Here is a 24,876-nt window from a genome sequence, read left to right as displayed (position 1 = left end):
AAAAAAAATTAAGCACATATAGCACAAGCTTGTGCCTGCTCCTGAGCTCCTCATCGCACGCGCAAGCAGGACCTCACCCTCACGGTACAGGACGTTTTGCAAGCACTTTCCCTCCGAGGATCTGTGAAATCCACCCTGTGCTGTTCGTGTCGGCTGCAAACAAACCTTCGGCTCCCAGAGTGGATCAACGGTTGAACCTTCGAGCTACAAAAGCTCTGGCAACTACAGGGCTGCCACTGCTTAGGTGACGGAGCTCAGAAAGACGAGAGAAATGCCCACTTGGGCAGTTTAGCCCGAGGAAAACATGTCCACTATATCCTTCATGCCTTGCTTATGCTAAGCTTTCCCCTATCCATTTCACTAGCAGTAACGTACTCCCCGCGCTCCAGAGAGCCACCCAGTCTCCTGGCCCCCCACCCCACCACCACCAGCACTGCCGCCTCCCTCGCAGCAGAGCCGCCCCACGGGGCTGCGGTGGCACCTCCTGCCTCCACCGCCTTCTGCCAAGAAAGCTGATCCGTGGGACGGGGGGCCAGTGAAGCAGCAACCGTCGGACAGATTGATGGTCAAGACTTCACAAGAAAAGAGGTTTTCTTTCTTTAAGTAGAAAAAGCAACAGCAAGGAAAATTTCCCCTTTGGTCAGCACAGCCGGGCTGTGATGGGCGCACAGCTCAACCCCAGGCAGAGCCCCTTGCTGACACCCACCCCAGCCCCGTGTGCCGCCGAGCAGGCACCCTCCCTTCCTCCGGCCAGGCTTGAGGAGAGCAAGCTTTCACAGCCCGCGCGCCGGGCAGCGGGGAAGGGGGAAGCCGCAGAAGAAGCGCTGTGTCCTACAGCTCACCGCACAAAGCTGAAAGCACAGGAACAATTATTCCAGAGCACAGGCCACAGAAACGCTGCAGGTGGAAGCTCCCGCAGGAACCCGAGGTCCGGCATGCAGGCTGTGTCCAGCACGCCCTACCACAATGCTGGCTCTGCCATCAGACAGGGATGGACAGAAGCATCAGCAAATTATTCAAGGATGCTGGAGGCCCCGGGGTCAACCTGATGGGCAAGAATGAAATGTAGGTCCCATTTGTATGTTAAATGCACTTATGAGCATCTCCAGCTGGAAGTCAGGGAAGCAAAAGCATAGCCCAGGTTAATGAGAGAAAAATTCTAGGCTCAGATGTGTGGTCATCAAGGGTGAAATCTCTCTCTTCTCATTTCCCTCTCCATCACTTAAAACCTCTACCATCGCTGTCTCTGAGCCTCCAAGGAGGAACCGTCACTCTTCGCCTTAGCTCTTGCACCGATGACGATGCTCAACACTGCTTTTGGCACCTGCCCTTAAACAGTGAAGGGCACATCCTAAACATTAGGGTGAGGTAACTGCTATTGACCCACTTTACAGACAAGCTCTCTGCGAGGCTGAACAGCATCACTGAAAACAGAAATGAGACATGAACGCTCAGCTCCAGGAAAATGTTTCACCCCTGCTCCCGCACCCTCTCCCAGCAAAACACAACAAACGGGGTCGCGACTACCTGCGATGCTCAGCGCTGACCAACAGCACAGCTATGGGAGCTCCAAGCGCCCACCTTCGCCGCCACCTCCTCGGCCCTTCGCCCTGCCGCACTCACGCCCTTTGCGCCAGGACTGCCCGTGCATCAGCCCAACGCACTTGTGATGGTGGTGCCGGGGACCCTCCGGCACCGTTCCTGCGTGGGAGTCCCGCTCCATCCAAAGGGAAGGATGCAAACTCAAAACAAGTGTACAAGATGGAGGCATGCGTCTCATTAGTCGGTCTCATGTTCAAATCTTCTCAGAGCAATTCTATGAGGAAGCAATTAACTGGAGAGCAAGATGGGCTCAGAGCAGTGCCTGCCTGCGTGGCAGGGACGGTGCTGGGGAGCCACCTGAGCCAGTCCCCAGGACCCACAGGCTCCTCCCGAGCCATTTCGGATGCCTTGAGGAAGGGTCCTTAGCTCCCGACTGCCCCAGGACTAGACGGACCCCGCTGCCAGGGACAGCCTGTCCTTTTTCAGCCCCTAAACCAGAGGAAGGTTTGGGCACCCACAGCTGCACCCCCAGCTCAGGCGTTCTTGCTCCAGAGACCGAGCCCAGCCAGCCCTCGCCGTACGCGAATAGCCACACCAGCCACCCCGCTGCCGGGGACAAAACGCAGGAAACCCGGCGTCACGCCACAGGGCGAGGTCCTCCTGCCCTCGCTGTGGAGAGGACCCGGCTGCAGGAGCCACCGGCCTTCGCGGTAATTAGGGGCCAGCAGCTAACCGGCCTCGGAACCTGATATACTCTCTGCTCTGAAGAAGGAGTCCCCCTTCCCCACCCGGTCTCCATCAGGGCTGTGAAATGCTTCCAGAGCAGGACCTAGGCAGAGCTGACTGCCTTGCCCTGTTGATAAGCAGAGGGCTGAACCTGCTACGCTAGCGCACACATGCATCTTTACGTGGCTTTCTTTAAATCAAGTTTGAACAGTTCTATGCAAATAAATTGCATTTATTCAAAACAACTCATTAAATAATTCACCCACAATGTCCCAGAGGATGTTGCACAACACTTGGCAGCTAAACTTCCCAGTCCCCAAAATAATCAACCACAGCCACAGATCCAATGCAGTGACCCGCAGCTCTACCGCTTCAGGCAAAAGCCTCCCTCCACGCACATAATAAAGCAAAGTGGATTGATGTAAATCAAAGTGATCACCAATTTTAACCATGATAAATCAGCTGGCAGAAAATCTGGATATAAATAATCGAGTCTGATGCTGTTTTGCATTGGTAGTCCATAGCTATTTTCCTAAAGAAAGGCTGAGTTGGATCAATTCATAGCCATTACATTAGATTAAATTGCAATTTAATATAGACTTTACAACCAAAAGTGCTTTTTCCTAAGTAGATACACTATAACTGCATGTATCTATTTAAGCAATTATAATGTAAACAATAAATTCAATTTTTTACTTTTACCTGAATATTTTAGAAAAGAGTGAGTAGCATGTTTCTTTCTTAATAGAGGATGAGTAGGTTTGGACTTGTGTTTTAAGTCTAAGTGGACTAAGATAAAAATAGGCATTAAAATATGTTCATTTAGCATGGTAAAATATTTCTCAGTACTAACAAATTAAATACAAGCCCTCTACACTACCTGTGTTGGATTCATAGGAAATGTGTAAGCAACCAAAATATCTCTTGCACCTACAAGCAACAGACATAAAAAGGGACTTTTAGCAATAGTTACTCAAATTAACTGTTTCTTCACGGCCATCAAGATCTTAGAGCTGGTGGGTCTCACCCTCTTGAAATTGCCTTTTATGGCTGGAGCGGAAGAGGAAAGGAAGCTCTTTGCAGCCTTCTCAGCCTCCACCGGGCTCCTCACTTCTGGATCCACTCACCTGTGAGCTGAACTGGCTGAAACGAAGGACACCCTTGCACGGGTGTACGGTTAGAAGTTGGGTTAGTATCTGAACTAGTTTCACACACTTAACCAAGGGATTCTTTGAGATCACTTGTTTGGTTTGCACTGATTGACCGCCCTGTGGGTCGCAGCACCCCAAGCCAACACCGTGGGGCTGCTCCGCGAGTCCCTCCTGTCAGCTGCGCCTGCTCAGGACCCTCCGGCTGAAGTCACTGCGCAGTCCGGGGCACGACGCACCCGACAGACACGCTGCAGGCAGGAACTGGCAGCGTTGCGCGGGCGAGGGCAGGAGGGGCAGAGCGCCCCGGTCCCTCGCTGCTCTGGCCCCTCGAGGCAGCGGCACAGCCTTTGGTCCCCACGCCAGACTTCGGGGCTGCCAGCCCCAGATCCGCTACCCAGACACCCCGCGGCAAGGGCTCCTGTGCCAGCACCGGCTCTCGGCACGCAGCCCTGCGTTCGTGCCAGTCTTTGGTGGCCCCCAGGTGACGGGCAGCACCACAGCCAGCAGAAAGCCCAGGGCTGCGGAGCCCGCTGGTATGGCCCACCGCACGCCTGGACACCGGACCAACGCTTTGCATCTTGTGACCAGATGTGACACCACCAGCCCGGCCCTCGCCGGGGATCCTCCGAGCACCTCGTGCCGCGGCCCCCTCACACGGGCTGTGCGGCTCTCCCACAGCCAGGCACCATCATCCCACCGGCTCCGACACCTCAGGCAAAGCTGGGGTGGCCACGGGGCCCCACGCTCTGCCCTGCTCCCCACGCAGGATTCAGGGGTAAACTCCAGCAACCCTGGCCAACGGCCTTAGCATGAACCGTGGCACTGAAGCCGAAACCGCAGCGCCGTTGCTGAGGAATGCCACCCACGTTCATGACTGGTGTGCAAACATCGGCCGCCACCTCTCTGCTCCTCACCTCCCTTTGTGCAAGGAGCAAACTGACGCGCTGCTGCGGACACACTGCTCTGGGAGCGGGCGGGCTCCTCGGCTGGCACCAGCTCTGCACCCGGACGCCGTGCTGGCCGGGTGCTACGCCGCAGCTAACCCCAACCTATTCGGCTTGGTGTAAGGGACGCTGGATACAATGCAGTGGTTTGTTATACTGAGGTTCTCGGCCCGCTCTTCTACAGATGCTACCGGCTGGATGCTGATAGAGTGCTCAAACATTTGCGTTAGGAAAACAGACACAAAAAAAAGCTACAAAGGGACTTTAAAATATGTCATGCTTGGTGCCGCATTCAACAGCACACAGTAATGAAGCATGGGGCTGCACAGTGAATAAGAAAGACTAAAAAAAGCGGAACAGCTGCCTCATTCATTGAGCACTATTAATCTGATCTGAAAGAGGCAGGGTTCCTATGGAAAAACAATGCGCGGCTTGTAATCAAAAAGCATCTCAAAGCATGTGCATAAGTGGTTTGATTCTCCCCTAAAAGCGGTGAAAAATCCAATACAACTATTGACAGCTAGAGATTTTTACAGCAGCAGAAAGCAGATGCTTTGGCCAAGGATCAAAGTTTTCGGCACAAGTTTAGGCCGTTTCGGAGGTCAGTTCCTGACCTCCAGACCCTCCCACTGCAGCAATAAAGTTCTGCTGATTCTCTTTTTCTCACTGCTCACATAGGCGAGACAAAACAGAGCCTGGAAAAAAGGATTTTAGGATCTACATGGTACGGGGAAACCAGTGAGAGGTGAAGCCTGGGACAGAGGAGAGGAGCCTGCGCGCCCAGGAGCGGAGGGCACGTGCCACGGCCAGCGGCCACGCTCCAGCCCCCCAGGAAGCCGCCACGCGGGCAGGGCCGCAGCGTGAGCCCCGCTCTCCTCGCCCCCTCTTTTCTGCCGGGCTCCCTTCCCTCTCTGGGCACAGAGAACAGCCGGCTGCGCGGGCTGGCTCCCGCCTCTTCCGCCTCCTGAAGGAAGCGACATCGTTCCCGCATGGCCTCGGGACACAGGGCGATGTCCGCCTTGGCCCTTGGGGAAAGGCCTTTGTGGTAAAGCGAGGCTATTCATTCCTCGAGTTAAAAATTACCTCGGAGAAGATAAAATGCCAGAACATGATTTTGAGCTTTTTATTCCTGATTTGTGACAGCAGATAAGGACCTAAGTAGAGCACGGTGTGGGTGGGTGTATATTTAAATCACGAGCTCCGTCCATGCCGCCAGGAGCTCACAACACATCCCTGGCGTCGCTCGGTGTGAACACCTGGAATAAAGCTAGACACCACCGGAGCCACCCGCAGCCCTGGGGCAGCGCGAGTGCCGGCGCCGGCTCCACGCGGGGCAGGAACGGGCAGGCACCGTTTCTGCCAGCAGCGACGTCTGTGGACGCCATTTGACACCAGATCCAGCCGAACCCAATCCAGAAGAGAACGGACTGCGTTCCCCACCAAGGAGGCACTTCACGGACACGTCAGGCTGCTGCTGCTGCTGCTGCTGCTGCTGCAGGGGCCCCATCTCCTCCCCGGCTTCACCGGTGCACGCTGCCCCGGTGCAGGGAGCTGCTGCAAGTTAAAGCTAACGGGGAAAAATGTTATTTTAACCTCCAGCAGCTCCTCAGTCTGGCTTTAACATGATTTAAAAGGCAAAAGAAAAAAGAGTTGCCAGCATACAACGGAGAAGAAAAGCCCTTGGAAATCTCCGGGAGGAAGTCTCATCAGCTGTACATCGCCGTTCATCTAGATCTTTCCGAGCTATTTCAATAAGCTCCAGCTCTCTGATAGTTAGCAGCTTCCTAAGTACCACTCGTCTGCAAGAGGCTCTTATCTCTCTACGTATACATTTTTTATGCAATGTGCTGAGCCGTGATTTCTTGGAACAAGTTTTCCCTGCTTCCAGCGAAAAAGTAAATAGAAAACCTGCGCCTCACCGCTCCGTAATTACAACCATGGTGGCAACTGGCCATGTGGAGGGTGGCCAGTGCTGCCCACCGGCTGCTGCAGAAAGCATTTTCCCCTGGGATATATCCCAGGATTGGTCAGGCACCTTGCAGGATTTCAGCGCCAGCACACACTGCAGACAGAGAGGACCTTGATGAACGCTGGAGGCACTTTTGTGCTCTCCCAGGACTATTTCTGTATTGCCACCTTTTCCTACCATCGGACCCCGAACAAAGTTGCGACTCGCTTCCAAAGCGCTCCCGCCGCAAGACTTTGGGAATCGGTTTTCAAACGTGTTTTAATGGTACCGACCCACAATTCATAACTATTTCAGAGAAACAAACCTTAGCTTGGGCATGTTTCTGTCTCCTTAAAAAACAAACTATAATCCCATAAATCTTGTGGGTGTTCTGGCTAATTTTATCCTGGGTCACACCACCCCCTCCCACAGAGCAGTGCACAGCCAAAAGCTGAGCTGAAATGGCTCTTCCCGGAGGAGAAGCAGCCACGGGCCGAATGCAGGAGCATGTGGGTGAGACAGAGAAGCTCCACCAGCGTTAGAAAGGATCCTCAAGGCCTTCCACGTTGGCCTCCTCTTTCCTTTGCCCAGGCTCACACTGCCTCCGGGTGCAAGACCCAGCACCGGTGTGCGCCCGCAGCTCACGCAGAGCAGGGCTAAAGGAGAAGGGGAGGTTCCCAGGTTATCAAACTCCAAATAAATTGTTGCCTTGGGAGCTGCTACAGAGCCCAGGCCGTCAAAACGAATCAATTCCCTGCCCTACAGCCACGGGACGGATCGGTGGAGCGAAACGCTAGCACAGCACGGACAGCAGGCGCGTGGAGCGCCGCACCGGACACTGCTGCCACCAGCGACGAGCCCAGCTCCCGCGCCATTGCTTCCCCACACGGCTGAGCAGGGAGCGGGACGGTGGCCAGAGGCTTGCACCGGGACCGATGAAATGCTCGGGCTCCCTGTGCCACGCCGCTGGCACGCCGGACCCCGCTCTCCCGTGGGGGGTCTGCTCAGCCCTGCGGCGACAGCACACTGCTCACCCCTGCCCACCCACCCTGTTTTGTGCAGCCCGTCGAGCAGGGTTACTCCCCAAATTCAGCCCTGCAGTGCACTGACACACGTGAGGGCAGCCGGGAGCGTTTCCCAGCAAGCGGTAGATCCTGCGGGAGACGATCCCTGGAGCCAGAGAGGAGAGTGGCACTTGCCAGCCGCACTGTCTGCAGGCACTTGCTGAACGCGGAGCACGCTGGCTCTGCCCCTCGTGAGCTCAGCACCATGCAGTCCTTAATTACACCATCACACACCGCTGCTCAAAGACTACACTGCCGACCAGACGATTTTTTCGCCTCCTTTGATACAACAGCAGCCTCTCGGATTTTTCTGTGCAGCAGCGGCTGATGGTGAGGAGGGATTCTGTGCAACTCAGTCATCCCCTGTGTTGATTCCGATCAACACAGTGTATATAGGGCGATCTACCCAAAGTGTGCATGTTAACTGCATCAGCCCTGGTGCCAGGGGGTCCTGCGGGGAGCCGGGATGCCCCAGAGCGCAGTGCTGCCACCACGGCCCCCAGAAGCCTTTCCTGTTCTGGCCACACCTGAAGCCACCCCGGGAGCAACATGGATTTGGGACAGCAATTTATATAAAGCATACATGCCAGCGGATTTTCACTACGACTTTTACTACTGGATTTTTAACCCACACAGATGTTAAGAATAGTTTCATTCGTCCTTTTCATATCAATTGCTTCCATGAGCTCAGCATTTCTGTCTGCTGAGGTGTCCACAGTTACTTAGCACGTGGCATCTGCACGGCCGTGCAGAATAAAACTCTGTAGCTGCAGGAAAGCAGCCAGTGTGAGGGACTGCACCTTGCCCAGGAAGCCAGAGCGGGCTGCGGGCAGCCGTGCCCGCCAGCGCAGTGCTGCAGCCGCCCTCCCAGCTGCTTCGCACGGCTGCCAAGCGCCCGCAGCTGCCAGGCCAGTGCAGACAAACCCACTGCACCTCTTCACATACTTTTCATAGTTAAAGTCCGTCCTGCGTCGTGGGCAATCACCAGGGGACAGAGCACACAGCAGCGCAGCAAGAGGCTTTGGCACTCCCTGGCTCAGGAGAAATGTGTCCACTGGCATTTCCTACACCCCCCTGTCTTTTCTCTGCTTTTACGGAGAGGAACCGTGCAGCAGGTAGCAGGTTTTATAGAAAGGGCTTTTATTTACAGACACAACACCCCTCCTTTGCAAACCACCTGGTCAGAACCAGTGTCCCTTGTCTTGTCGCACGGCCCCTCTCCAGCGCCCAGAGCCCCCTCCCCACCCGCCCTGCGCTGACCGCACCACACCTCCCTCCGGCTGCAGGCGAAGCTGTGCACGGCTCCCATGCCTCCATCATCGGTGACCAGATTTCTCAGCCACAGCTCGTGGTCACCGCATTCCTGCCTCACCGGGCTGCAGAGATGCAGCATTGGTACTGCTTGCAGGATGGACTGCAGCCGCGCTCACAGGCTTGTGGCACAGTGAATTCAAATCAAATCCCACGCCACACGTCTCTTAGCAGCCTGCCTTTCCACCATCAGTCCTGGCTAAGCGGAAGTTCAGGAAAACTTTGCCTATCTCTCTTTTATAATAGGAAAATTTATTTCTTCGATTCCCTCAGCTTAACAGAAAAATCAATGCTTTGTGCGCCGGTTTTCAGTCTCGTCTTTCATTTGCATTTAGGCGATAACAAGCTGGAAAATATTAACCTGAGGTATCAGGTGACTGAGAAGAGGGATGAGGGCAGAGCCTTTTCTGCAGCCACAGAGGGAAATGAGCAACTCCATCCCGCAGCAAAGGGAGGCCCTGGCCTCAGCGGAGACCTCAAACAGCCTCTCACAAGTGTGGCTGGGTGGTCCCATGCCTCCAAGGCCCTTGGTCACAAGACATTTCCTCACCAGTCCCCGACACATCACCAAAGCCCTGTGTGGGGACGAGCCCTGCTGCGGGACAGATGCCAGCAGAGGAAAGACACGTCAGGCCCCGCTGCCTGGACACCACAGGACATCCTTCCACAGGATGCGGATCCTTCAGCATCACCCGGGCTTTCCCGGCTGTGACACAGCTGACGGGCCATGCTTTAGCATGATCCCCTTTGCAGATGAGTCCAAATTCTCTCCAGGGCTGCAAATCCACCTTACCGACTGATCCAGCCAGCTTGGGAACCGATGATCTGGCCTGAAACCACCAAGGCTGTCACCACAGGGCTGCACCCAAACAGACACCACGAGAGACAGTGGCTCCCTCTCGGCACTGCCCGCTCTGCCGGTGCCGGGGAGCAGAGCCCATGTTCCCAGCATCGCCAAGCAGCCGTGCTCGCGTGCCTCCCATAGACGGACGGTCCCTCCAGCCAGTGTCCCCATACACCCGGCTTCCCTGCGCAGCCCAGACATTCCCAAATGGCGCCGTTGCAAGAAACCCATCCACGGCTCCGTGCCTCTACAACACAAACAGCTTTCTGTTTCTCATCCCAAATTAGCATTTGCCCCTCAGAGGGTCTCTTTGCTCTCAGTATCCCTCTTCCCCTCCACCACACCACAAATTGTCCTTCCTCCTCCTGCCATGCCAACATGACCCGCCCCGACTTCACTCCTCCTCGGGGCTCCCAGCAGACCAGCCACCCACCTTGCACCCACCATCTCCCAAAACCTGCTTGCAGGATCACAGCGCCCACAATCCGGGTGGGAGGAGCCGGAGCCAGGGTCCCATCACGGTGGACCCCACCGCAGGCTGGGCAGGCCCAGGCACCTCCCAAAGAGCTCAGTCCCCAAATACGCGGGACACTGCTACTTAAGAGTCCTTCAGACACTGCTGGTGGGAAGGGAGGGGAGGAGAAGAGGCAAGGACCCAAAACTGAAGCAAGAAGATGTACCCATCTTGTGGCACTTTCCTTTCCCCAAACACTTGCCTTGAGAGCCTCAGTTGCAACACAAAGAGCTCACAGAGAGGAAGAGGGGACAGCAAATTTTGGGCACCATGAAAAATATCCACCTAAGTAGTGGAATCACCTGCCAGGGGCCATGCAGGACAGAGGACCCTTCAGGCTGCAGGGCATCGTGTGGCTCCTGACCACGGTCCCAGGCACTCCCCAGCACTGGAGCAGCGTGTGCCAGCACGTGCCAAGCACTGCTCGTCTCCCACAGCCCCCCCTCTGCCGCTGCCCAGGACAGTCCATGGCCCCATCGCCCACAAGGCTGTCCCATGCCCACAGGCTTTGGGAACGTGCAACTCCCGGGGGCAATTCTGCCTGTCAGAAAGGAGGGCTGTCTGCAAGCTCTGTCGGCCAGTACTCTGAGGGGTTTGTAGCCTGTTTATGTCCCCTGCAGAGCTCTTTACCTACACAGCAAGGAATGCCACCAGCTGCTTCTGCACTGTGATAAAGGGAGGCTCTTTTCGGTAATTAAGACGTGCTCCCTTCCCATCCAAGCACACCCCTCCCCGGTTTCTGCACCGCAGAAGGGCCCATCCTTCTGGCCCATCTCCTCCTGCCTCTCTGCATCTCTGTGTGTGCGGAGCAGGAGACATGTCCTGTTCCGTGTCCTGTTCCTCTGGTGCTCCAGGTTCCGTTCCTCAAGCTGTTTGTATGGGTGTAGGGCAGCTTAGCCTCTCTTCCCGGAGCTCAGAGCCGGTGCAGGTCGCCCAGACTCTTTAACCTGAGAGTGCTGGCCCATCATTAGGATGTAAACAGTGACTTGCCTGAGGAGACTGCCTTTTCAGAGACAAGGTCAGAGCCTCGGGTGGAGATTTGCTCCTAACAATGGGAACCACTAACAGTGAATTCAAAGGCTTTCAGCTGAATAAAGACAGTGATGGAGAGTTGCAAAGGAACCTAAAAGAGGCTTGGAGACAACTCCAAGAGAGCTGGGAAACTTAACTTGAAAAGTCAGCTGCTTCACAGTCTAAAAACCCCCCTGAAAGCTCCAACCCTGTCAGAAGATGTGAACTTGAATAAACTGAACTTTGCCCAGCTGAAGTCCTGATCTCTGAAACTCTGGCAGCTAATGGAGTCTGACTTGTTGCTGAAAAGCTGCCTGTCCACCCTGTGCCTGAAGATCCCAAAAGAGACAGTCCCCATCTTCAAGCAGAGCTTGCTATAGCAAAGCCCATGGCACATCAGCCATGTGCTGCAGCTGCCAAGCGGGACCCAGCGCGCCAGCGGCACCCGTGGGAGGAGGGCAGGGGGTCGCGTCAGACTGAGCAAGGGCTGAAGTTCAGGGAGCAAAACCCCTTTGGCACACCAACCCCTTGCCAGCACCACACAGTCCTGCAGAGGCTAGCGATCCCTGTTGGGGTCCCATCCCTTCTCCTGATGTTTGTGCTCTCCCTAGAGCAATCAGGGAAGAACGCCTCTTCTCTGGATGATCCCTGATGCATGTGCCCCATCACTCAGAGCAGCTCAGCCTCTGGACAGGACCACGAAGGAGATGCAGAGCCAGGTCAGAGGAGGTGAGGACTGGTCCCATTACAAGGCAGGCGTTTGACTGCCTCTCTTGCAGGTGCCATCAGGGTCCTGTGCCTTATCCCTGCCTACCGGACATCCTTCCCATTCCTCAGCCCGCCTGAGTCCCAGTCTGCACCCGCAGGCTGTGAGATCCCTCCCGGGGCGCAGCCACTAACCCTGGCCAGGAGCGAGAGCCCCACACAGACCCACAGAGCGGCCCAAGTGTCAGCCTCCCTGACGGCTGTCCTCCAGGGAGGGCCACCACCGCAGCAAAGCCAGACAAGCAGAGCAGCGAACACGGGGGAAGGACACCTCCGGGAAGATGCCTGTGCCTCGGGGTCTTCCCTGCCCTGCGGACACAGACTCAGGCGAACAACAGCTCGACAGCAGCTCCTCTGAAGCACAAAGGCCTATCCTAGCCCAGGGAAAAGGGTCTGAGCAGCAACAGACCACGCCAGGAGAGGTGTCCCCACCTGCCCTGAGGGACAGCTTGCCACAGCCTTGCTGAACCACAGCAGCCCTGGGAAGGAGAGATGGGCTCCAGTCAGACGGGTGCCAGAGCAAGCCCACTACCTGCAGGGAGGAGCAGGACCCATACGGGCCAGGAGCCAGAGCAGGGAAGAGGTGTAGGATCCTTGCTGCTCTCCAGCTGAGTGAGACCAAGGACCCTGTGTCTTGTAAGAGGGGAGGAGGAGGCAGGGAACGCACACAGCTCTAGAGCATCTGTCCCATGAGCTTCTCCAAAACGCAGCAATGAGGAGACCGGAGTGCGGCAGCAAGCCCAGCGGTGGCAGGTGGGTCCGGCTCAATTGCTGAATTGCTTGTCCCCTTTTACACTGGCCAGGCCCCCATCTGCTTGGACGTCACCTTGCAGACAGGGACCAAGCCTGTCTGCTCAAGGCACAAGGAATGAGCACTGTGAGTACCCCGATCAGAACTGATGCATGGGGATGATGCACAGGAGCCTAGGGAAGTTCGGGGTTGGTCACAGGACACTATACAGCTCTTAGGGATGCATACTGTTAAGCCATGTGGGTTTTTCCTGCTTCCTTTTATTCAAGTGAAGGTATCTCAGCTAGCACAGAAGAGGAGTTTGCAAAAGAGGCAGTTTCTATTTGGGAAGTCAGCCCCCACCCAAGCTGTAAATGCACCATCCCTCTGCAGGCACTGCCTTGGTTTGAGAGGAGGCGATGCCCCTGACACCAGCCTGAGCACGGCTGCAAGCTGATGACAGCATAGGGGTACCATGCAGGGAGCAGCATGGGGTGTCTGGCTCCCCTCGCCCAGCCCGCGGGGCGGCAGAGGGTCTGACAGAGCAGCCATCGCACCGTCCTGCCTCCCAGGGCTCCCCAGGGCAAACTGCTCTGCAGGGAGCCCGCACCCAAATCTGCTTTCATCCTGCCTCTCTCTGCCCGGGGAAGCAGGTGCCACAGCACAGCCTCCGATGCCCATCTGCATCCCATGAAATCCAGTGCACACTGCCGCGTGGGATGGGCAGCAGGGACAGGTCTGGTCAGGCAGCCCTGCCCCTCCACGGTGCCGTGCACGACCTGCGAGCTCCCGCTACTCACACTGCAAAGCCAGAGCCCTGAGCTGCGACTGCAGTGAATTCCTCTGCATATCAACCAGGCCCGCGGTGCACAGGCTGCGCTTGCCAGGATGCGAGTGCTGTGATGCTCTTATCCGCACCCGGCAGCGCTGCCCCACGTCCCCAGCGCTCCCCACTGCACCTCTGCCAGCACCCGAAGCGCTGCCTGCCCGCCTCGCTCGCTGCCTGCCCGCCTCGCTCGGTGTCCGAGGGGAGCAATGCCACCAGCCCCCCGCCCCAGGCAGCCCGCGGGGCTCCCCAGGGGCTCCCACTCTGCTGGCTCCCACCCCAGCCCGCGGAGGTCACACCAGGAGCATTTCCGCTCTTCAGCTCTCTGATATGCATCTGCCCCTTGGGGAAGGGAGCTCTGGGAGGGAAATTCCTACTTTACACAGGCAAAGATGCTCTGCTTTGCATGAAGTGCCCCATTCCCTCCAGCGTCTGCCAAGTCTGAGCTGCTTCACTCTGACTCTGGGACTATCCCCTGGTTGCAGTGGAGGACTTGTAAGGAGGAAGGGGGTGGGGGGCTACAACACACCATCGCATCGCTGCTTCCTCCAGTGCCCACGCACACTCCCAAAACAGGGAAGGGAGGTGCAGAGGGGTGCCCAAGAACAGCAAAGCAGAGGGGTGGATACCATGGCAATGCGCAGAGCAAGGGCCCTCACTGACAGTCCTTAGACCCTGCCCCGTGCTGATCACACAGCGGGATCTGGGGTGAGGGCTGGAGCAGGATGAGACCTGGGCCTCTATATCAGCTCGGGGGTGGGTGTGGACAGGGATGACGGAGGAGGAGCTGATGTGCTGGGGCTAATACAGCAGTGAAGGGAAAGAGCAGACACGGTGTCCCCAAGAGCCTTGCTCACAACCCCAGCAGGGGCTCGGGTGGCAGTGAGGGGGTATAAAGCCCTTCCTGCAGCACAAGGTCAGTCCTCGCTAGAGCAGAGCGTCTGTCCGGTTCTTCGACAGCAAAGGCAGCGCTGCCTCGCCTGCCTCTGCCGCTCCCCAGCGCTTGGCAGCTGAGCCTGCAGAGCTGTGCCTGTGAGCGTGCCAGCACCTCAGCCCCAAGTGCTTGGCCCTCAGCCCCAGCGCCACTGTCCTCTAGCAAGCTCTCCGGCCCCAGCTGCTATCCCTCCATCACCAAGCGGGACCCCCACGCCAGTCTCCAAAAGAGAACTCCTTCCCCACTGAAGAGGGGGGGAAGTCCCCTCCAGCCACAGCAACACTCTGCTCACCCCAACTCTCTCTGTCTCCTCATCTCCCCCCACCCCTCATCCCCAAGGGGCACCCCCTCTCCTGCCCCCATCTCCTCGTCCCCAAGCACAGGCTCCCTGTGCCTCGCAGCCCACCCGTCCCCAGGCAAGCCACCTCTAAGGAGCACTCTTTGTTAGGGCCACGGTTAACCCCTGCCCTTCAGTGAACTTCTTCCCTTGCACTGACCAGGCTGTTTCCAAGCTCTCACTCCCCCCAAGCACCCAGTTCCCCAGGTGATCCTGAGCACTGCCCCGCCCTGCAACAGCCACCCCACACCCTCCGTGGTTCACCGTGCCCTGCCAGATTCCCGCTGTGCCCAGGGGTAACCACCCACCATGCCACCCTCTGCCCCTCCGTGCCACGTGTGCTGCCGCACGTCACAACCGCCCCGGCTGACACACCACGACGCCCGTGCCCTCTTGTGTCACACCTCCGCTCCCGGCAGGTCACACCTGCATGTCCTGCCTGTGGCACCGGCGCCGTGGCCCGGCACACCACACCCTGCTGCACTGCCCGTCTGGCGCAGCGGTTCGCCCAGCACTCACCGCAACCTGCTGTGCTGCGCCTGGGCCTGACACCTTGAACCCGCTGCGGCCACGTTGGCATCGGTGCGCAGCCCACGCGCAGCCACACCCGGCTCGGCGCAGCCCTGCTGCCCGCACACCCTGCCCGGTCTTGCCTGCCCACGCCGCCAGCAAGCGGGCGGCCGTCAGTGCCCAGCGCTGCGGCTCCGTGCTCCCGCAGCCCGGCCCAGCCGGTACCGGTGCCGGAGCCGGTACCGGTGCCGGAGCCAATCCCGGTGCCGGAGCCAGTGCTGGAGCAGTACTGCTACCGGTACCGTGCCGGCGCTGGAGCCTCCCGAGCTGCGCCCGCTCCCCACGCCCAGCCCCGATGTCCCCCGCGCTCGGGGCAGGCGGCGGAGCGCAGCCCGGTCCCGGGCCGGTGCGGGGCCCCGGCGGCGGGAGCGGCCCCTGCCTGCGGCCGCACCGGGGGCCCCGGAGCGCCCCGGCCGGGCTGCGCCCCGGAAAGGCAGCGCTGCAGCCGGGGCTGCCCGGCCCGCTCCGCCCGCGTCCCCGCCGGGCTCTGCGGGGAAAAGGGGAGCGGGGAGCCGGGGAGCGGGGCAGTGGGGAGCCGGGGCACCGGGAGCGGGGCAAGGGGGAGCCGGGGCACCGGGGAGCGGAGCAAAGGGGAGCCAGGGCACCGGGGAGCGGGGCACCGGGGAGCCGTCCTGCCGGGCCCGTGGCCGCCGCCTCCCCGCCCGCGGCGCTGCGAAGTTTGCCGGGTGGCGGCCGGGGCGGCAGCCGTCGCGGAGCGGGGCCGGGGCCGGGGCCGGGCCGGGTCGGGGGCGCGGGGCGGGCCGGGGCCGGGGCCGGGGCCGGGGCCGGGGCCGGGCCGGGTCGGGGGCGCGGGGCGGGCCGGGGCCGGGGCCGGGGCCGGGGCCGGGGCCGGGGCGGGCACTCACCGTCTGCTGGAGGTCGGGGATGCCGATGCGGACGACGATGGCGCCGGGCGCGGGCTCCTCCATGCGCGCCGGGGCCGCCAGCTTGGGGGAGCGGGGCCCGCCGGGGCCCCGGGCCGGGTCGAGCCGCGTCTCCTCCCGCAGGCCGGCGCCCGGCTCCCCGGCGGCGGCGGCGGCGGCGCGGGGCTGTCGCTCCGGCGGCGGCTCTGGCGGCGGCGACTCCGGGCTCTCATGTTTGCTGCCGGCGGGGCTCAGAGGCATGCTCCGTGCGGCGCGGCGGGGCGGCCGGCACCGGCACCGGGGGCCGCGCTCACAGCCTGCCCGGGGGCCCTGCGGGGTGAGGAGAGGCGGTGAGCGCGGCCGCCGCCACCCGCGGGGGCAGCCCGGCTGGGACCCCGCGGAGGGACCCCGGCAGGGACCGTCCCCCGGCTGGGACCCCGCGGAGGGACCCCGGCAGGGACCGTCCCCCGGCTGGGACCCCGCGGAGGGACCCCGGCGGGGGCCCGGGCGAGGACCCCCGCCCTGCTCAGGGGCATCCCTGCAAGGACCCCGCGGGACCTCCCCCTCCCCGGCAGGGACCGTCCCCCGGCGGGGGACCCCCGCACTGCTCACGGGCACCCCTGCAGGGACCCCGCGGGACCTCCCCCTCCCCGGCAGGGACCGTCCCCCGGCGGGGGCCCGGCGGAGGACCCCCGCACTGCTCAGGGGCACCCCCGCAGGGACCCCACAGGGGGACCCCGGCAAGGACCATCCACCGGCAGGGACCCAGCGGAGGACGTCCAAACTCCACTCGGGGACCTGGTGGGGACCCCCCACTCCACCCAGGCCACCCCCCTCAGGGACCTCGTACAGGACCCCTGACTGCCCCCCCCAGAGATCCCCATCTCGGGGTTCTCACTGAGGAACCCCCAACCAACCATGCAGGAATCTCGCAGCTGGACCCCCACAGTGTTCCCGGCAGCAGGGACTCTGGGAACACCCCCCCCACCCCCCCTCAGGGATCCTCCTGTTGAGGGCCTTGCAGAGGAGCACCCCCACCCTACATGGGACCTCACCCCATGCAGGGATCCCCACAAGTGCCCCCCCACTCCCCGCAAGGGCCAACTGCCGCTGCACGCCGTCCCCGGCCCCCACAGAGGGCACAGCCCGCATGGCAGTGACTCCCACCAGCCACCCTGAAGGGACCCTCCCTCACCTTGGCAGCAGAGCATGGACCTGCCCCGGGTTTACCCCATCCCGGGCGCGTGGACACCCAGAGCCTCTGCTCGCCCGGGGAGGGCTCAGAGCGCAGTGCACACGCCAAGGCCAGCACAGAGGGTCTGGACACAGCGCCCTGGGGCAGAGGACGGGTTGTCCCAGCTTCTGGGGCCTGCTCTGCTCCTTTGATCAACTGTCTTCTCTCCACACCACCACCTGCAGTTTGTCCCCGTGGCCCTGTTCCCCATCCGCAACCCTCATCCTCTGTCTCCACATCTGCACCAACATATCTTGAGGGCCTGCCTGGCTCCTTCCCCATCTGCCCGGCGGGACTCATGAGGGAGGCTGGACATCAGCAGGACAAGCAGCTGTGACTCGGCGGGGCTCAGCACCCTGCCTGTCTCTGGGTTTTACAGGGAAAGGTCTTGGTTCTGGCCCTGGAAACTGTTCATCCTGCAGTTGCTGGAGCACTGCTCGCTGTGAGGCCCCCGATACCCCTGCTCGGAGGCGGTCGCCACCCAGCACGTCTCTGCACACCCGCAAAGAGCCAGACTGGCCCCTGGGCTGCAGGCTCCAGCAGCACCTCCACCAGCCCATCGGGCGAGGAGCTGGGGCTGTCTGCCAGGGGTTTCCCGAACTGGCTCGTACTTGGACAACAGGATGCAGCAGTGCCATTGTGCCAAAGTTTTGGGAGTGGGAGGACAGCTGACCTGTGTTTCCACCCCAGAGACCCGTCTCACTCTCAGAGAAGCCACATGTGCACACACTGGAGTGGTGGCAGGCACAGCTACGGTAGCTCCGCCATAGAGCAGAGATGCAAGCAGCCACCACCACGGGCTGCCGTTTCTGCCAGTCCCCCCACCAGTGAGGGCTAATTACAGCCGGGAGGACCCTGCCTGCCCAGCAGGTCAAGCCCTTGCTCCCAGGCAGGGACAAGCCAGTGACTGCCCTGCCAAGAGCAGATGGGACGCTGGGCTGAGCCCTGCAGGACTGTGCATGGGACTGTGTCCGGTCCGTCACTGGCTGGGATTCAAGGCTTTAATCTACGTGACAATCCTCAAACAGAAATAGCCCCCAAACCACTGAGAGCTGGAGAGATTTACGGTATGGCCTGGATCTGTCCAGGAAATGACTAATGGCTCTTCCTTCGGCCCTCCCACCCTGAGGCCGAGGGACTGCACAAGGCAGGCATCAGTGAGAGCCTGACTCTGCCAGGGCGGCCGGCCCCAAGCAACTCTCCCAACTGGAACAGCGTCTGCTGCAAATGCCTTGCACCAGCGTAACAGGCGAGACAGGCGGAAAAGGCTGCATCCACAGACCTGGAAGTTCGGGGTCACAGGGGGAGTCTTAACGGGTCCTGGAGCACAAGCACTGCAACTCCGTGGCACTAGCCCCAGAACGGAAATCACGGCTTGATCACGACAAACAATGAGATCAGCCCAGGAGCAACCGGCCGGTCTCTGGGCTCCTCCTTTCCTTTGATCCACACCTGCACCCCTGTGCTGGAGAGCCACAGGCCCCGTCTGTCTGCTGCTGCTTCACAGATGTAAGGACCAGGGAGTCTGCAGCCTCCCCTGCACCCCGGACTCCTGTCGCCCCAGCCCCTCGGTGCCACCCTGGCATGGGTCAAGCCTTTGTGCCCAGACAGGAGGACGCAGTGCCATGACAGTTTCAGTCATCCCAACCAGTCCCTCCCTAAGGTATGAGAAAACATTCTTGCCCGGCAGCAAAGGCGGCCAAAACCATGCCTTTCCAGGGTGCCTGTCGCGCAGCACCTCTCCTGCTGTGTCTCCCCAGGGTCAGAGAACAGCTCTCTAGCAGGGCCCTGGGGCAAGAGGAGACGAGACTAGCGGCGCTGGAAAGCCTCCTGCTCCGCGGAGCACACAGCGTACCCCATGCTGCATCTGTCCAGGCCCCAGGTAGAGGTGCATCAGAACTGCAGCTCTGCAGAGCCCGTGCTGGGGCCGAGCAGCTCGCAGGTCCCAGGCGAAGGGATGGAGGCTTTGAGGCAGACAAGGCCACTTGGCAAAAGCAAGGGCTGCAGGGAATAGGCTGGGCTCTGCGGCTTTGAGCCAGGGACAGCAGGGTCGAGGTGGGGCTGGTGAGGGGAAGACGTGGATGAAACGACCATGAGTCACAAACATCCAAGAAGGAGCCGCCAGCTGAGGTCTCTCACAGCACAAAAGACAAAGGAGTAATAGTGGTCAGGAAGGGAGATGGCAAAAGTGTCCGTTAAACAAAGGGCCAGAGAGGGGAACTCGGAAAGTCTGAACTGGGAAGCCAGCAGCCCTGGCCTGCACGTGGCAGAGTCACGCCGAATGGCTTGAGGCCGAGAGGAGAAACCTGCAGCCACGTGAGTGCAGGTCCACGGGGCCTCTCCCGGTCTGCCACCAGCAGCGTGCTGGGGTCCCGGGGGACAGGCGAGGGTGGCACAGCGTTTAGGGAGGCTGGGCCGTCCTCGCATGCATACTGAGACACGGCAAGACCAGGAGGCACAGCGTACGGCTGGCCCCTGAGGAGCGCCCAGCACCCCGCGGCGAGGCGCTGAGGGCAGGAGGGGGACTGCGCAGACCCGACCCTCAGCAGGACCCATCACGACCCATGCACGACCCTGAGAGCCCGTGGTCTCAAATCTGGACAGCTGCTGCCCCGGCGGAGGAAGCAGGGCTGAGGGAAGCCGGGTCTGAACGGAAGACGCTGTGCATGCACCAGCCACCAGGCAAGGCTGGGAGATGGGCCAACGAAGGGCCCGTGTCAGAAGGCCCTGGCCTGGGATTGCTCCCTGAGGCTGGCAGCTGCCATACTTCAGATGCAGACCCGTCTGCCCGAAGGCGTTGGGGAGGGATCCCGAGCTCTGCCCATCACCTCTCCAGAGCCATGCCCGTGCCAGGCAGGGGCACGCCTCGCTGACAGCGGGCACCGTTCTGCACAAGACCCCCAAATGCTACAGCTTTCCTCTGAACATGCGCTGCCGCAGAGGGCCCTGGCTCCCACCCGCTGCCTTCCTCCCTCTGACACACCGCCGCACAGGGAATTAAGCGAGAGCAATGCCACAACCGTCCCTTCGTGCCGCCTCAGCCAGCACAGCTTCAGCCACCCTCAGGTACCACCCTGCGGCAACAAACGGAGCGGGCCAGGACCCACCCCCTAAAGCAGTCCTGCAACCAGGGTGTCCCGGCGGGCAGAGGTGGCTCCGGCCCGTGGCCTCTCGGGGGCAAATCTCCCCCGCCCAGCCTGGCAGCGGCACCCATCTGAGCCCATGCCTGCGGTCTGCTGCCTGTAGTTCTGTTCAACTGTTGCCATTCATTGATTTTCTTTCTTTCCTTTTTTTCCGTCTTGTTATTTCATTAGGGGAAGAAATTAAATGCTCCAGATGGTAATTGTCAGGATTGTTCTTGCTTTTTTCCCCAATCTTCTGGTACCTCATTAGTTCCCAACAATGTATAAGACACAACTGTGAATGGTTGGAAAAATGCACTGGCCACCCCCACCCCCATTACAGACTTGCAGAGTCATTCACATTCATTTTCTCTTATTAAATCAACTTCTCTGCTGAGGAAAAAAATCACTTATCTTGAAAAAAGATACAAGTTGAGTATTTTAGAAATTATAATCCAATGAGTCTTATTCTAACACCAGGAAAAACTGATGAAAAATCATCAAAGAGAGTTATAAAATCTTTCAAGAAGATTTTCTAGTGACAGGAGCAAATCAGTAATGCTTCCATCGAAGAAAGTCACGCCTCACTAGCCTAGTAGAGCTCCCTGCACATGCCACCAGGCGCACCAGTAAGTGAAACCCAGAGTAGAGCAGTTTATTTGGATTTCCAAATACTCTTTGCAATAGCCTTCACAAGAGGTTATAAAGTCTAGCCACCTTTACCTCTTATGCTGTGAGAAACAGCGTTCCCTGACAGCCCGTCCCTCTCTCCACCATTCCCGGTGTTACAGAGTCAAAGCCACCTTCCCTGCCGTCTCCCACAAATCCCTCTGTCAAGGGCAGCCATGCCACGGGGATCATCCCACGCTACGCTGCTGAACACTGCTCTGGCATCTTCAGAGTTCTCCATCGGGGCTCCAGGTCCCCCCGGGTTAGAGGTAATGCAGAACCATGGCCGTCACTCGGTGCATCATGGAATTACTCTTCTTCTGGAAGGAAGGCACCCGGCTGGGAGAATCCTGGGAAACGTGCAGTGCTAGCACTGCGGTGGTGGGACCTAGAAAGGTGCAACAGGCAAGATCTGAAGAAGACAAGCAGCCCCAGGGCATGATGAGAGCAGGAAGAAGAACCCAAGGCACTGGGCAGCAGGGGTGCCAGCTGGAACTGCTCCTGAGACAGGGGAAGCTGGCACCTCCCCGGGGAGGAGGGAAGGCACTGCCGCTCTGTCTTGTGCCAGGGTGAAGAGCGGGTTGGCGCAGCCAAAGGAAGCCCAGAGAGGGGTGCAAAGACCTGCGGCCGTTGTCAGCGTTGCCACTAGGTCCTGCAGCCTGGGGCGAGCGCCCAGCACTCTGCGGAGCCAGAGCAGCCCAGGGCCTGGCTGTGGGAGGGTGGCAGGTTGCCCTTTCCATCCTCAGGGACAGGGCTGCTGGCACCCCAGGCGCCACGTCTGAAATCCTCTTGCCAAACTCCTTCCTCCAGGTCTGCTCTCGCTCGCTCTCCTCTTCCTGGAAAGCTGTTTCAGACCCTTCTTTGCTGTGATGGTTAGAAATGGCCTAATTTCTAGCCCACACATTCACGGCTAGTTTACCCTACTCTTGCGTCAGCATTGTCTGTTAGCCTGTGCAGCTCTTCTCTCCTCCTTTGTTTATGTAAGTATTTATATACACATCACAGGCAGCAATTAGATCCACACTCAGACTTCACTTTGCAGGCTAAACAAGTGCCACTTACATCGTCTCCTCCTGCATGGCAGACCCCTTCCCCCAGGGACACGCTTGGAGGGACGGACAGACTCAGGAGGGGCCCCGGTCACAGGGACCGGTCGCAGGTTGGATTCATACTTTGGGACGCAAAATAACGCACTTCCAAAGGAGTCCTGTGCATGGCTCGTGCCTTTCCAGGCTTCAGAAGCCTTGTCACCCGGAGTGCGCACCGCAGGCAGGTATCAGCTCCCGCCCCAGCAGCAGTCCCACGGATGCTAACAGTCTGGTAGGGAGCATTGGAAACGAAACAAGGATAATAACAGCTAACACCTCAAAAGCAACAGCAACCATCTTTCCAGAATCAAGGGCGATCTTGCAAGTCTCAGCATGGGGACAAAGCAGAACTGCCCACCTCCTGCCTCTTCCTCTGCAGGGGCTGTTAGCCACCCAGGCATCGTAGCCACAAACACCTGAGTGGGTTAACCTGCACCCAGCCACACAGTCTTGCAGAAACCTCCAAGCACCAGTCTACTACAGCAAGCAAGGCAGCCTGCCTGGGACTGGCAGTTTTCCCTGTCTGAACCAGGGTTAAATTCCCTCCCCTTTCCGGCGCCTGCTTTCCCATGCACAGCGAGCCTGCTGGTGCACTGCCGTGGGCTTCGCCTCTCCTCTCACACACCCAGTGACTCTGTCGCTCCCGAAAGGCCTGGCCCTTTGAGGAACAGGGTCCCCTGAGACACGCAAGCATGGGAGCATCTGGCTCACCACATCCCCAGGTGCGCCTGGGCTGGCGCTTCGGGCATGGTACAGGAGGCAGCAGGCAGCTGCTCTCTAGCACAAGTGCTGCTTTCCTGGGAGGGACGGCAGGGAGCAACAGCTAGTGCAGCACCGACTCGGCTGGGAGCAGGTACCTGGGTCATGCTGATGTGTGGGAGAAGAGCACACAGCCCAGCTCTCCTCCACGGCCGCACGCCAGCAGGGCACCAGGTCCCTGTGCTCCAGGGCTCCTCGCCGCGCACTGGGGTTGTGGGTGGATACAGCAGCATCACAAGTCAGGGCCAAGGGGACATCTGGCATCACGCTGGGGTGTCGCTGCCGGGGTGGGTGTGGAGAGCAGCACACAGGGCTGTCGCTACCGGGATCACTGGGAACGGCCCTGCATGCTGGGGCTGTCACGGTTGTGGCCGGACGAGCTGTTGGGGTTCTGCCTCTGCCTCGCTGTTAGCGAAAGGACCAACTAGGACAGACTTCACCTGACTTACTCCAGATCAGCACCCAGGCAGCTGCACCAAGGACAAGGCAGCACGTCCACCCACCTGCACCAGCATCGCCCCTGCCCTGCCAGACCCTGCAGACACAGCCACGGAGCCCCAGGCAATGCTTGCCCCTCCAGAGATTGGACCCGACGCCTGCTCCAGAGGCTCCCACGGCACTCCAGGCTCTGCTCCTGCAATGGCACCGAGCCTGGCCCCAGCTCTGTGTGCCAGGTGCTGTGCAAGCTCCTCGTCACCCCCCGAGTCCTCCCAGGACCAGAGAGCCTCATCACCCCCCGAGTCCTCCCAGGACTGGAGAGCCCTGGGCCATGTTTCACAGCCCTGCCCGGAGCCCCCAGCCCTCCCGCGCCACTGCAGGGAGTCAAGCCCTCACCTCAAAGGATCGGGGAGCGTCCGCTTTCGCTTGGCTGGCAATGCCCATGGGACAAGCAGAGTCGTCCTCTCGCACAGGCCAGACGTTACTGATTTACCAGGGGTGGCTGCGGCTGCAGCTGGAATGCACGGTCGATGGCTGCAGGCGCTGTGGAAGGCACGGTGGCCTCCGCGGGGGGGGACGGGGAGCGGGAGGGACTGTGCTGCTCTGCCCACACCACAAGGCCTGAGCTCAGTGCCCTGCGTGGGGTGTCGGGAGTCTGGGGCTCCCCCGGGCCACCTTCCCACTGACCCAGGGCTGGTCCTTGGTACCCTGCCAGCTCCGTGCTCGGGGCTGCCAGGCAGGGCCCTGCCCAGAGCTAGGGCTCCGTGATGCCGGAGCCGTCCTCATTGCTTATCTGGGCGCAAGCAGGTCAGTCGGCCCTGCTGTTTGCCATGGCTCTGTCCCAGCCCCACGTGACAGGTAGCACAAAGCACTCTGTACCAGCCCAACCTTGTCCTCTGCCACCACTGCCCGTGTCCTCCAGAACTGACCCATGCAGGCAGGGGCAGGCACAGGACTGTGCTGACTGTGGCCCCAGACGGAGCGTCAGGATGCACAGAGCTAACGAGGAGAGGGAGCGGTGCTCATTGATCAGCCTGCGTGTGGCCGCAGTGTCCTACAGGGCCTGATGGGTAATTCTCCTGCCAATTGATTTTCCCTCTCTCCATTTGCCAGGGTTAGTGGGTCACTGGGGATGTGCGGACAATTAAAGGCCAAGTCCCGCAACGCATCACTCTTGGGAGCAAACCCGCTGCACCAGCGCTTGGCTTTCCTGGGGTGACAGCGGAGCAGTGCTGACCCCAGTGAGCAGCATCCTATGCCCACGCAGCACAGGCCCGGGAACACCGGGGTCCATCTGTGTCTCCGAGTGCTCAGCAAAGAGGCAGGGGCACCCCTGAACTCCCCCAGCACATGCACATGTGGAGGCAGCTGCAGTGCATGGCTGGTGGTGATTTGTAGGAGATCCTGTCTGCAGAGTTTGGGGCAATAGTCTTTGGCACAGGGGTTCCCAAGAGTTGTCCTTAAGAGTTATCCCGCAGTCCTGCAG

At 59.8% G+C, this 24,876-nt stretch overlaps 1 protein-coding gene across 1 annotated transcript in view; it reads right to left on the bottom strand.

Annotated features, from left to right (window-relative positions):
- The window catches only part of SHANK3 (SH3 and multiple ankyrin repeat domains 3), a 358,709-nt gene extending 334,875 nt beyond the window's left edge, over positions 1–23,834 (bottom strand). The window contains exons 1-2 of the mRNA XM_059816355.1: positions 23,787–23,834; positions 16,084–16,410 (exon numbers count right to left, since the gene is read on the bottom strand). Of these exons, the coding sequence (XP_059672338.1) occupies positions 16,084–16,410; positions 23,787–23,834 (375 nt within the window). The remainder of the gene's footprint in view (positions 1–16,083; positions 16,411–23,786) is intronic.
- Positions 23,835–24,876: the final 1,042 nt, after the last annotated feature.

The sequence above is a fragment of the Gavia stellata genome, chromosome 4, assembly GCF_030936135.1.
Source record: "Gavia stellata isolate bGavSte3 chromosome 4, bGavSte3.hap2, whole genome shotgun sequence".
Taxonomy (NCBI): Eukaryota; Metazoa; Chordata; class Aves; order Gaviiformes; family Gaviidae; genus Gavia; species Gavia stellata.
Note: the sequence above shows the minus strand (reverse complement) of the source record. Positions and strands in the feature narration are given on the sequence as shown.